Source organism: Schistocerca nitens, chromosome 9 (assembly GCF_023898315.1).
Source record: "Schistocerca nitens isolate TAMUIC-IGC-003100 chromosome 9, iqSchNite1.1, whole genome shotgun sequence".
Lineage (NCBI taxonomy): Eukaryota > Metazoa > Arthropoda > Insecta > Orthoptera > Acrididae > Schistocerca > Schistocerca nitens.
Window position 1 is genome coordinate 209,501,810 of NC_064622.1, and position 13,246 is coordinate 209,515,055.

At 42.2% G+C, this 13,246-nt stretch overlaps 1 protein-coding gene across 1 annotated transcript in view; it reads left to right on the top strand.

Annotated features, from left to right (window-relative positions):
* The window catches only part of LOC126204107 (odorant receptor Or2-like), a 52,200-nt gene extending 39,538 nt beyond the window's left edge, over positions 1-12,662 (top strand). The window contains exons 4-5 of the mRNA XM_049938523.1: positions 7,899-8,054; positions 12,606-12,662. Of these exons, the coding sequence (XP_049794480.1) occupies positions 7,899-8,054; positions 12,606-12,662 (213 nt within the window). The remainder of the gene's footprint in view (positions 1-7,898; positions 8,055-12,605) is intronic.
* The last annotated feature ends 584 nt before the right edge of the window (positions 12,663-13,246 follow it).

Here is a 13,246-nt window from a genome sequence, read left to right on the forward strand (position 1 = left end):
AGGAGACGCGATACTGGCAGAAGTAAAGCTGTGAGGACCGGGCGTGAGTCGTGCTACGGTAGCTCAGATGGTAGAGCACTTGCCCGCGAAAGGAAAAGGTCCCGAGTTCGAGTCTCGGCGGGCACACAGTATTAATCTGCCAGGAAGTTTCAAAATGTTCTTTGTTCTCAATGCATGTATTTGCGTAAATATTCGCTATTGAATGCGTTTGTTATGCCAGCCACGATTAAGGCTGAGGTCACTGACAATCGATCTTTTGCCACGTCGTGTTAATCAGTATAACTTACTCTCTTTTCAGAATTTCAGTAAAGTTTGTTGAACATATTTGCAAGAATTTCGGCATCGGCATTTGGTAAACTTAACTAAAGGCTATGCTCCAATGCCCTTTTTGTGCACTAGTGTGGTCACATGATAGACAGTTCCTGTGTGCTCTAACGGTCTGTCTTGCGATTGTTACTATGAGTAATTTCTCAATACTTTTTTCCGTCATTCGGAGTTCAATGCCTCCGAACGTCACCATGGTTTTCCCCCCTCTCGGGAAAAAATCGTCACCCTTCTTACTCGTGACACTACACGATGCGTGGTTGATGGTCATTTTTTGTAGTATCCCAGGCTCGCCACAGTACAATTACTACGGCAGAGTTCATTCTGTACTGTTCGGAATCATGTTTACGCATGAGCGCGCGCACACACACACACACACACACACACACACACACACACACACACACTCACACACACACATACACACACACACACACACACACACACACACACAAACACACACACACACACGCACGCACACGCACACACACACAATTGTCCTAATTTCTAGTACCTCTTGGTATCTGACTTTTGGGTTTTAGTATTTCAAGCCCTTTTTCTAACTTCCTGTAACGCTTAATTTAAAAATTTTGAAACGTCCTCGTCGTTTCCATTTGGCTTCCTTGAAACGTTCTTCCACTTTGGCTTCACACTGATGTCATAATAAAGATTCGCCTCTGCTCCACCATGTGGCATAATATCTCCGTCGCCGGCCGCGGTGGTCTCGCTGTTCTAGGCGCGCAGTGCGGAACCGTGAGACTGCTACGGTCGCAGGTTCGAATCCTGCCTCGGGGATGGATGTGTGTGATGTCCTTAGGTTAGTTAGGTTTAAGTAGTTCTAAGTTCTAGGGGACTGATGACCACAGCAGTTGAGTCCCATAGTGCTCAGAGCCATTTGAACCATTTGAATATCTCCGTCATTGAGAATAATTGAGATATTTGCTCCATTGGTTCACAGGCGTCGCGTCTGATAATGTTGTGGAAGCTGCACAAGATTTCAACGAGACAGCTGCTCGCTATTTTTAAGTGCTTACTGACGCGTTCCTCCAGTGGCTCGCTAATAAATTCGCTGTGCAGCTTCCACAACACTATCCGACGCGACGCCCGTGAACCATTGAAGCACTTCTTACGTCAGCAAAGTCTCAATCAGCATATTGAAGATAGTAATATATTCATTCCTGAAATGAAGCATGAGCGTTACAAACACCTCTCATCTAGTTGGCCTGGGGATCAAAACTGTCTATCACTGCACCAAAGGTCGACAACAGCATCATTCGTAGAAAGCCTCATGAGGTCCTGCTAAGTTCTCCACAAGATGATTTATATACTATAGTAAACCGTAATAACCCTACAACACTCCGTCGGATTACACCAAAAGTTTTCGTCTGACGTAATCGTCCTGTTGAGTACTTTGTGTTCCCTAACACCTAGGAAGACCTGAATCTAATAATGAAAATGGCATGATATTGAGTAATTTTGTATTCTGTCCATTAAAGGGTAGTGCGGAATTTTATTGAACGCCTTCCGAGAGGTGAGGGACAACGTATCAGTCACGCCGCAGCTATGTGTGTGACCGTTTGGCACCCTCTGGTAATTACATCGATCTGAAATTCATATGAGTTCCGGAAGTCCCAAATTAAACGACACTGAATAAAAAAAAAGAAATAACACCATTGTTCAGTGACATATGCGCCACTCGCATATATATTAGTCCTTTACAACTGTATGAAAAGTATGTATATTTACAAAAGTAATTTTGTGCGGCATATCATTGCTGTATGCTTAGCAGCGAGATCAAGAACTACTTGCATAGCTGCGTAGCACAGATTGTAGTGAATAGCATCGCAATTACAGGTGCAGTTTTTATGCCTTTCAGTGCTTACAAAACTGCATGATGAGTTCTTTGACAACTTATGTTAACAAGTGCGTCATTATAAGTTTCAATTAATTTATTTTACTAAACCATTATGAATTAGGTAATTTACATTTACAGCACAGTAAACTTCACTGAGAGTACACCCAGCAAATAAATGAGGACGTAGGTGGCCGGTGCTGCTCTCAGAGGGAAAACAAATATTTTACTAATGTTATTTGACGTATTATCATGCTAAAATCAGTCACAAACCATTCGTTAGTTATTTTCAGGAACAGAGCTCGTGAAACCAGCATTAGAATAAAAGGTTACTTGTATGGCTGCAAAGTTATTTATGTTGGATGTAGTGCATGTTGATACTGCAGGATACGACCCGCCATACCCAGACATATGTGCTGTGAATGAGAATCTTCATGTATTACTTGTGTCATACTTTAGCTCATGGATTGTGTGTGGTACGTCAGAAATAGTGTAAACCGAAAGAGAATAAACAAAAGCATATTCTTGTGGTAGACTTTTATCTGAAATTTCTCTGATTAAAAACACCCCTATATAAAGTTAACCAACCACCAAAGAAAATAATTATATTATTCAGTGTCACTGCCCTCATTTATGAATCGCTAAAGACACACATGCTTCACACAACAGATATTCTTTGGCGTCGTATAGTACTTACTGTTGTTCACTGATTAACTATCACGTTGTTGAAACTCCTTTTGGATCCTATAAGTATCATCTAAATTTGACTTAATCAGAAGGTGTGTAGCAAAATCGAGAGTTCAGTCTTGACAACACTTTATTTTTGTGAGTTGATAATGTAACCTTATAATAAAACATATAATCATGATGAAGAAGCACCTGATGCCCTGATGATCCAAGGCAAACTTGCCTTTTGTGAACTAAAAATAATTTACTAAAATGATAGAATTTTTTGATGTATCAATAATTCATATGACAACAGACATAGCGGCAACTGAACTGTTTACTGGATTAAAGATACATGACCGTTTATTCCATTCCTTCTGTATGAAGCACGTACTTTCTCGTGGTTGCTCAGTGCCGCCGTCACATAAATACATCTCATTCAGTTAAACTGATGGAATGGATCGTAAATAAAGACATGAGACCGTCTTTATTTTTGAACTTGTTACTCGATTCCAAGAATACAACGGTTCTACACCTCACAATAAGATTAACGGTACACGGCTCACGTCGTGCTCTCGACACAGTCATACAAAGAGCTCCTCCATAATGTAGATTTCATTAGTATACAACACGCAAAAACATTTTAGTGAGGGAAATACGAGCATCCTAAACTCAGCCACAAATGAAATACGGTATATGAACAGAACGGAGTCTGCTCATATTCCTCGTAGCTCCAAACAGCACACGGCAAAACCCCATTATCTCAATAAGACTAGTCTTGAAGAAATATTACCTTATATTCCAGAGCTACATATAGTTCTGTTTACAACTTTCCCAATTCAAACCCGTAGGTGTTTTTATACATAGTTCTCTTTTCTCAGCATCATTCTGTACAGTGACGTTCATAAGCACGCTATATCACACACAGGCGTAACCATACCTTCACTCAAGAACACTCTAAAACAGAACACTCATGAAGAAAAAGCCTTTGATCCCATTCAAAACTCGTAGGCCACGTGGAGTTTATTCTCGCACTCGCTTCTGATTGGCCAACGCTGCTGTCGCCTCATGGAACTTCGGCATAGAAAGTAGCTTAACATACGTAGCTGTGAATGTACAGAAGTCTATCATTGGGCACAGGTATGACAGTAAAGAAAGCTCGCGAGTAGTAGATGTGTAATAAATATAATATACGGAATTTGGCAAATATAACAAACAAATTTTAACGTATTTATGCGTTGAACGATGAGTGTCATTTCAGATGTAAGGCGTCTCAAGTTCTGCTGGCAATATGCAGGAGAATGGGCCACTCTTGAGAAAGAAGATTGAAGAAAACTGATCTTGCTCGGGATACACAGCTGAACTGCTTCGTGTATCAGCACATGCGGTGGACAACTTCGAAAAATATAACTACACTATCGGATGACCGATTAAAAGGTTATGTGAGTTAAAATCAGTGGATAATGATACGTTTCAGAAAGATCGTTTCTGATAGACCGGTACTGAGGTATTTCGCACGTCACATTACCATCGCCCTACACAAGGTACTTTCCGGCTGGAAAATGTAGCACCAAAATGTACAAGAGCCCAGCCTCACACAACAGTCAAAAGAATTATCAAGCTAACGGCGATGCCTACCTGGATGGAATGAGGTGTAACGTCAATGAAATTAGCGATAAAATTAATATCAAAATTGCTAACACGAAGTAGACAAAGTGCGAGAATTCCGATGCCTCGGAAGCTAAATAACAATATGAGAGAGGAAGAAGGATATAAAAGGCAGCCCTGCACAGGCAAAGGGTGCATTCATGAGCAACAGAGATGTTCTAGCATTAAACATTACCCTTAACTGCAGAATTAAATGTATGAGAATGTACATTTTTAGCACAATACTGAACTGAAAGGAATTGTGGATTGTGGGAAAATTGGAAAGGAAGAGTATCGAAGCGTCTGAGATGTGATTCTAAAGTAATATGTTGAAAATTAGGTAGACTGATAAGAAATGAGGAGCCTGGCCGTAGAATCGACGAGGGGAGGAACTTTGGGAAACACAAGAACCAAGGACAGGTTTAAATGTTATGGTAATAATTTAGGCATATGTAATTATGATGTCAGATGATAATATCGGGTCGTACTACCACTGCGTCATCAGATGTACTTACGTATTACAATGAATGTTTGCGCTGGGATATGTCAGCCGTAAAATGGTGATGAATGTGAACATTTGTAATCGGTGCAACAACATTTATGTACATAGCTGTTATTTAAAAATGACATGCAGACTTGTAGTATAGCTCACGATATCAACATAGACATACATTGAATATCACCACTTACTCTGCTGAAGGAGAAGATTGTGTAAATATATGTACGTTTCTATTTCATGTATCTGTGTGCTGTTATGGTAGTTTCTGTATCATAGTATTTTCGGTCTCATCTTCCGAAGATGGCAACAGAGAATTGACGAACAGGTCATCTATATGAATAAATGATTTTAGCGATTATGGCAGCTGAAAATTTATTCAACTTTCATAGAAGCTTGCTGACATCTTGCTGAAGCTTGCCATTCAGATTTAGAATTTCACTGTTTGCCTAAATTGCTTAAGGCGAATTACTGTATGGGTACATTGGAAGGGCGTGACAGAGTTCTTACTAGACCTCGTCTAAACAAAGGCCTAGCGAGGTAGCACAAGGCCCTCACACTCTCTCTTACCCACATTTCACTACTTATTTTCTCACCTCTAATTTAAGGTCAGAGGACAGGTGTCGAAATCAAGCAGTTTTCTTATGGTGGCTGAGGGAAACATTTCAGACATACAGCAACTAAGAATCGACACGAAAGGCCTCAAGGAGTGGCATAAGGGCGTCAATTGAGCCACTCCTTCCTTTGGGGTGTTGCTTCCACATTTCGCCATAGGAAACGACAGTTCACAGTCCGATGAGCAATAGGGCAACTTTATTGACAGCGTTCGACACTGTTAACACCTCACAAATGGCTGAAATCTTCCCTAAGGACTCTATTGCTGCAACCCCATTGAACCTGATCGAAGCCATTTGAAGTGCATCGCGACCACAATTTCTGCTCTGATATCCAGGGACCATTTAGAGTCTGTTTATGCCTTTTCAGCCCTCCTCTTGCATGGATTTCTGCGGCGAGATTACAAAGGGGTTGCAAAATTGACAACTATGAGAATAAAAAGGCAGGGGGTCCCTCCCAGACCTCTGCTTCAGAAAACATCACCAATGACATCTACAGAAGGTTAGTTGAACTCTTTAAAAGGTACCTGTATAGAGACTTCAACACACAGCTGTGTTGCATTGCTGCTCCTCTAGCGCTTGAGAGGAGTAAACCCTTTCGAAACCCCTTAGGCTCTGCATGCATGAAGGCAGGTTATAGAGCAGCACTGGAATGGAAGTGGTGTCGAAACCTCTGAATAGGTCCATCTTTAGAGTCCTAAACAAAGATGTATATGTATCATATAACAAATCGTGGGCTAATAGATTTTTTTCTGAGTGCAGTAGGGCTGCTTTGAATTGTCAGCCATTTTTACATAATACAGGACCCTGAAGTGTGGATTTTAATGTGATACTAATGTGATTCTACACTCAGATCGTAGGGACGACGATGATCGACACTTCACGTTGGCATCTACTGTGCTGACCTTTACCATTACATAAAAAGGCATGCAACAAATGCTAAAATGAACCAATGTGTAACTACCTTGTAAATCGTCTCACCAGTGTGCTCTCACTATTGGATCAAGTAATAATACAAGAGATGCAGAAGATGATTCCTCTAAGGGAGAGGGAAGGAGGGTTTATGATGTCACATACATCGTCAACTTCGTACCAGTCACTTTCTTGGTCGCTGTGTCTGACTGTGTCATCATACAGGCAGACATTTTTGACCAGCTATGCCCATGCGACCTCCTGCTATATAGTCAACCAGGTCGACCTTTAACGACCCAGCAGGATAACAGTCATGCACCTAGAATCCTAGGGGAGGATGTAATAAATCACGGGAGGGGTGGTGTAGTTCTATGGTGCCTCACAAAGGAAGGGAAAATGACATAAGTCATCTACTATTCAGGTGACAGGTCTGGAGGGGGCTCATAAATCATCCCATCGTTCTGGGTGTCAGTTAGGGGTGGGGAGGGTGATATAAATCATTCCCTTGTTCAAGGATTAGCATATTATTTTGTGTATGACAGGACGTACATAGGGAAAATAGAGATGATGTGATATTTGTATAATTACAAGGTTTAGTTTATTAGCAGCAGTAAGAAATAAATATCCTCTGTTCGTCTTTCCTGCCAAACTTTTGCCCTCTGTCTGTAAGGACTTCTTCATTGGCAGGACATTAAAACCTAAAGTAGTTTTTTCTCTTCAAGACATTAATTTCAATCAATAAATTCTGTTATATTTGATGTCATGTTATTTGTAAATTTTTCTGTTTCACTATTCCTGTAATCTGACACCGTATAATTTTACCTGTTGATTTTTATTCTTGCATGTTTATAAAGTTGTTCTGAAAATAACACGCAAGTGTATGTTGGCAAATTGTGCATTTTTCCCTTCGTTTTTGCTATGCGTTTTTAATGACAATTTTAAATTTCAAATATTCAATTAATGATTCGCAAGTGCACATTTGGTATTTTGTGGTAATCTTTTGCCAAATGAAGTAATGTTAAGTCTTCATGTGACACATATCACACAGAGGGCGTTACAAGCCCCTGCCGCACTGAGGTCTGCTGTATAGGTGAATGTAAACAGCGGCTTCAGTTATTGTGATCGTTTCGTAGCTTCTGTTACTGATAATAACTAGACACCAGTACCTACGAGCTTTGATTTGTACGCTAAAGGTACGTTCTGACCAACAGTTGGTTTACTCTGGTGTATTTGTGATCTTTTGTTTCTTATTCCTAATCGCTATGTGAAAATTTTTAACTTCCAGCACTGAAAATGATCATTTTTTGCTGTTAATAATTCAACAAAATTACGGCCAACGCTGACCTCCCTTCTAATTTTATTTCTTGAATTGTTTTGCTTTCCACAGGCAGAGGCGGTAGTGTTCTCAGCATACAGCTGTTCCTGGGTGGAGGCAAGTGGACGTTTCAAACGCGCTCTCAGGATCCTCATCAGCCGCGCCCAGAAACCACTGGTTCTCACTGCTGGACACATCTACCCTATCAACAGGGAAGCCTTCGTCTCTGTAAGTGTTATTATGTAGGCTTTAATGTGAATACTCTGTGGAACCGCATAAGTCTATGATACCCCCACTCATTTTTCCTAAAACTATTCTATCAATAGGTAAAATGTATTACTAAAATTTGCTGACTCATTGCTTTTCCAAGCGCACTACATTTACGTTAATTTGACCATGATAGCACATATTAGTTAAGGTCGAAAGTAGTAGTTCACTCCACGTCTGTCTTCATCGTTGTAAAGCCTAAAGAGTGAAATCTGAGTTGTAGCACAGTTACGAATACAATGAAAGGCGAGAATAGTGCAGTTTAGCCAAGGTAACCCAATTTTAGTTACGTAAATATTAACAATAGCTTGGAGGTCGTCAGCTAAAGTTATATATTTGCTAATATTCATTATCTGGTTCGTTGTTGTTGTTGTTGCTGTTGTCTTCAGTCCTCAGACTGGTATGATGCAGCTATCCCTGCTACTCTATCCTGTGCAAGCTTCTTCATTTCCCAGTACTTACTGCAACCTGCATCCTTCTGAATCTGCTTAGTGTACTCATCTCTTGGTCTCCCTCAACAATTTTTACCCTCCACGCTGCCCTCCAATGCTAAATTTGTGATCCCTTGATGCCTCAGAACATGTCCTACCAACCGGTCCCTTCTTCTTGTCACGTTGTGCCACAAACTCCTCTTCTCCCCAATTATGTCCAATACCTCCACATTAGTTATGTGATCTACCCATCTCATCATCAGCATTCTTCTGTAACACCACATTTCGAAAGCTTCTATTCTCTTCTTGTCCAAACTATTTATTGTCCATGTTTCACTTCCATACATAGTTACACTCCATACAAATACTTTCAGAAACGACTTCCTGACACTTAAATCTATACTCGACGTTAATAAATTTCTTTTCTTGAGAAACGTTTTCCTTGCCATTGCCAGTCTACATTTTATATCCTCTCTACTTCGAACATCATCAGTAATTTTGCTCCCCAAATAGCAAAACTCCTTTACTACTTTAAGCGTCTCATTTCCTAATCTAATTCCCTCAGCATCACCCGACTTAATTCGACTACATTCCATTATCCTAGATTTGCTTTTGTTGATGTTCATCTTGTATCCTCCTTTCAAGACACTGTCCATTCCGTTCAACTGCTCTTCCAATTCCTTTGCTGTCTCTGACAGAATTACAATGTCATCGGCGAACCTCAACGTTTTGATTTCTTCTGCGTGGACTTTCATACCTACTCCGAATTTTTCTTTTGTTTCCTTTACTACTTGCTCAATATACAGATTGAATAACATCAGGGAGAGGCTACAACCCTGTCTCACTCCATTCCCAACCGCTGCTACCCTTTCATGCCCCTCGACTCTTACAACTGCCATCTGGTTTCTGTAAAAATTCTAAATAGCCTTTCGTTCCCTGTATTTTACCCCTGCCACCTTCATAATTTGAAAGAGAGTATTCCAGTCAACATTGTCAAAAGCTTTCTCTAAGTCTACAAATGATAGAAATGTAGGTGTGCCTTTCCTTAATCTACACTCCTGGAAATTGAAATAAGAACACCGTGAATTCATTGTCCCAGGAAGGGGAAACTTTATTGACACATTCCTGGGGTCAGATACATCACATGATCACACTGACAGAACCACAGGCACATAGACACAGGCAACAGAGCATGCACAATGTCGGCACTAGTACAGTGTATATCCACCTTTCGCAGCAATGCAGGCTGCTATTCTCCCATGGAGACGATCGTAGAGATGCTGGATGTAGTCCTGTGGAACGGCTTGCCATGCCGTTTCCACCTGGCGCCTCAGTTGGACCAGCGTTCGTGCTGGACGTGCAGACCGCGTGAGACGACGCTTCATCCAGCCCCAAACATGCTCAATGGGGGCCAGATCCGGAGATCTTGCTGGCCAGGGTAGTTGACTTACACCTTCTAGAGCACGTTGGGTGGCACGGGATACATGCGGACGTGCATTGTCCTGTTGGAACAGCAAGTTCCCTTGCCGGTCTAGGAATGGTAGAACGATGGGTTCGACGATGTTATCAGACCCACCATACTTGCTCCGGACACTGCGAGAGGGCTGTACAAGCAATGATCACACGCACGGCACAGCGGACACACCAGGAACCGCGGTGTTGGCCGACGAATGGCGCTAGCTGCGCAGCATTTGTGCACCGCCGCCGTCAGTGTCAGCCAGTTTGCCGTGGCATACGGAGCTCCATCGCAGTCTTTAACACTGGTAGCATGCCGCGACAGCGTGGACGTGAACCGTATGTGCAGTTGACGGACTTTGAGCGAGGGCGTATAGTGGGCATGCGGGAGGCCGGGTGGACGTACCGCCGAATTGCTCAACACGTGGGGCGTGAGGTCTCCACAGTACATCGATGTTGTCGCCAGTGGTCGGCGGAAGGTGCACGTGCCCGTCGACCTGGGACCGGACCGCAGCGACGCACGGATGCACGCCAAGACCGTAGGATCCTACGCATTGCCGTAGGGGACCGCACCGCCACTTCCCAGCAAATTAGGGACACTGTTGCTCCTGGGGTATCGGCGAGGACCATTCGCAACCGTCTCCATGAAGCTGGGCTACGGTCCCGCTCACCGTTAGGCCGTCTTCCGCTCACGCCCCAACATCGTGCAGCCCGCCTCCAGTGGTGTCGCGACAGGCGTGAATGGAGGGACGAATGGAGACGTGTCGTCTTCAGCGATGAGAGTCGCTTCTGCCTTGGTGCCAATGATGGTCGTATGCGTGTTTGGCGCCGTGCAGGTGAGCGCCACAATCAGGACTGCATACGACCGAGGCACACAGGGCCAACACCCGGTATCATGGTGTGGGGAGCGATCTCCTACACTGGCCGTACACCACTGGTGATCGTCGAGGGGACACTGAATAGTGCACGGTACATCCAAACCGTCGTCGAACCCATCGTTCTACCATTCCTAGACCGGCTAGGGAACTTGCTGTTCCAACAGGACAATGCACGTCCGCATGTATCCCGTGCCACCCAACGTGCTCTAGAAGGTGTAAGTCAACTACCCTGGCCAGCAAGATCTCCGGATCTGTCCCCCATTGAGCATGTTTGGGACTGGATGAAGCGTCGTCTCACGCGGTCTGCACGTCCAGCACGAACGCTGGTCCAACTGAGGCGCCAGGTGGAAATGGCATGGCAAGCCGTTCCACAGGACTACATCCAGCATCTCTACGATCGTCTCCATGGGAGAATAGCAGCCTGCATTGCTGCGAAAGGTGGATATACACTGTACTAGTGCCGACATTGTGCATGCTCTGTTGCCTGTGTCTATGTGCCTGTGGTTCTGTCAGTGTGATCATGTGATGTATCTGACCCCAGGAATGTGTCAATTAAGTTTCCCCTTCCTGGGACAATGAATTCACGGTGTTCTTATTTCAATTTCCACGAGTGTATTTTACCTGTTAAAGTACAAAGTGTCTCTGAGTGTCCAACACTTTCCGATATGTATTGAGTAATAAATCAGGCATCCTACGGTTGTCAGGTGTACTTAAGTACAATTTAAATACTTACAGACTGCTTAACTCACTGTTTTTCATGAGAATTCGATTTTATGTTACTTCATAGTGGAACGTACTCTGCGACTAGTCCTTGAGCTGACTGGAAACCGTGCACTGTATGGAGACTCAGACTCACATCCTGCCATTCGCAAGTGGTGCTCTAACGATTTCACTACCTGAAAACGGTGTATGCACATTTTGGATACCATAATTGGCAGTGAATTGGCTGCAAAACGCAGGTACTTGAGGTTGAGGCATTCTGTGGAACTCGGTTGGCTTGTTGGCTCAGATTATCTATCACCACTGCCTTCGGGTCTTCTGTTTGACCTTTACAAGTGTCCCTACCCCCCTTGGTGAACAGCATTAGAACATTTATCTATTGATATTAACCAGAGTTCCAATCTAAATAAGCCTCACAACCGCTTCTTGTTCCTTGTAATCAAATTCGTAATATAAGGATCATCGGCCTGTAACATCTAACTGCATATGGAAGAGACCACTAAAAGTAAAGTGTATTTTACATTTGCTCTAAATTTAGTACCACACGGCGGCTCCTAGTGAACTCGCTGTACGTTTTGTATACTCTACAGCATACACACTGTTAGAGACGCGCGATTCCTAACGACGTGTGCGTGCGGGGGTTGGTTTTTGTGGTGAAATTCCCTACGCAATGAATGAACATATAGTTGATATTTATGTGAAATACTTCTTCACCTAGCACGGCGTCTATCTCTCTTAGGCTTCAGTAACCCACTCTCCGACACGTCACTATTGAGCACTCGAAATGCCCTCCAATGTGGATGACGTCTGTTAGAAATACTTGTCTGTATATGTCTTAGATTTTCTTCTCGATCGACTACTGTTTTGTATTTGGTCTAAATAATCATTAGTTTAATATAAAGTTTACTTTGTTACAGGATGTGTGTGCATTGCGAATGTAATCCCAAAGGTTATGGACTTTATTCACACAGATTTATAAAAACATGGAAACACTTCCAGTGATCTCATATTACATATTTATCTTACAGCTGGTGAATGCATCCTATTCATACTACGCGTTGTTGGGTCAAATGAACAGACGTTAGAACCAAATTATTCGGAGCTGAAGGTCGGTGAATTGATTTGTTCAGCTTTTAAGTCACATTGAAGCTCCCATGGCTAGTACACATATAGAACTCCTAGTTTAAATTATCTGATGTAATGAACAGAATAGAAGGTTTAGAATGTTAATGTAATATTAATTAAAAGGTATTAACAATTTGTAAAGAACTCTACAGACATTGTAGAATGTAATGTATCTACCTACATAGTGTAATAAAATATTTTGTAACAAAGGAACTAAAATTAAATTATTTATTCTGCTCCTAACAAAGACCTGTAGAAAAACAATTAATTACACAAAAAATTAACTGATAACATTTTTCTGTTATAGCCTCTTTCACATCTATAATTTTTGCAATGCAAATATAACACTTTTCCTTGAAAAAGTGATTATTATATATGTAATCTAGTATAATTTGTAGCCATGACATGCTTACCACAAATGTTGTATTGAACGTTTTGTCGAAACAGGAAGAGAGCTTGGTCATCAGAGAATGACATTATGCAGCTATGTACCCTGATAATCCTACATACCAAGAATGTCATCATTTTGTTTCTGTTTATGAAT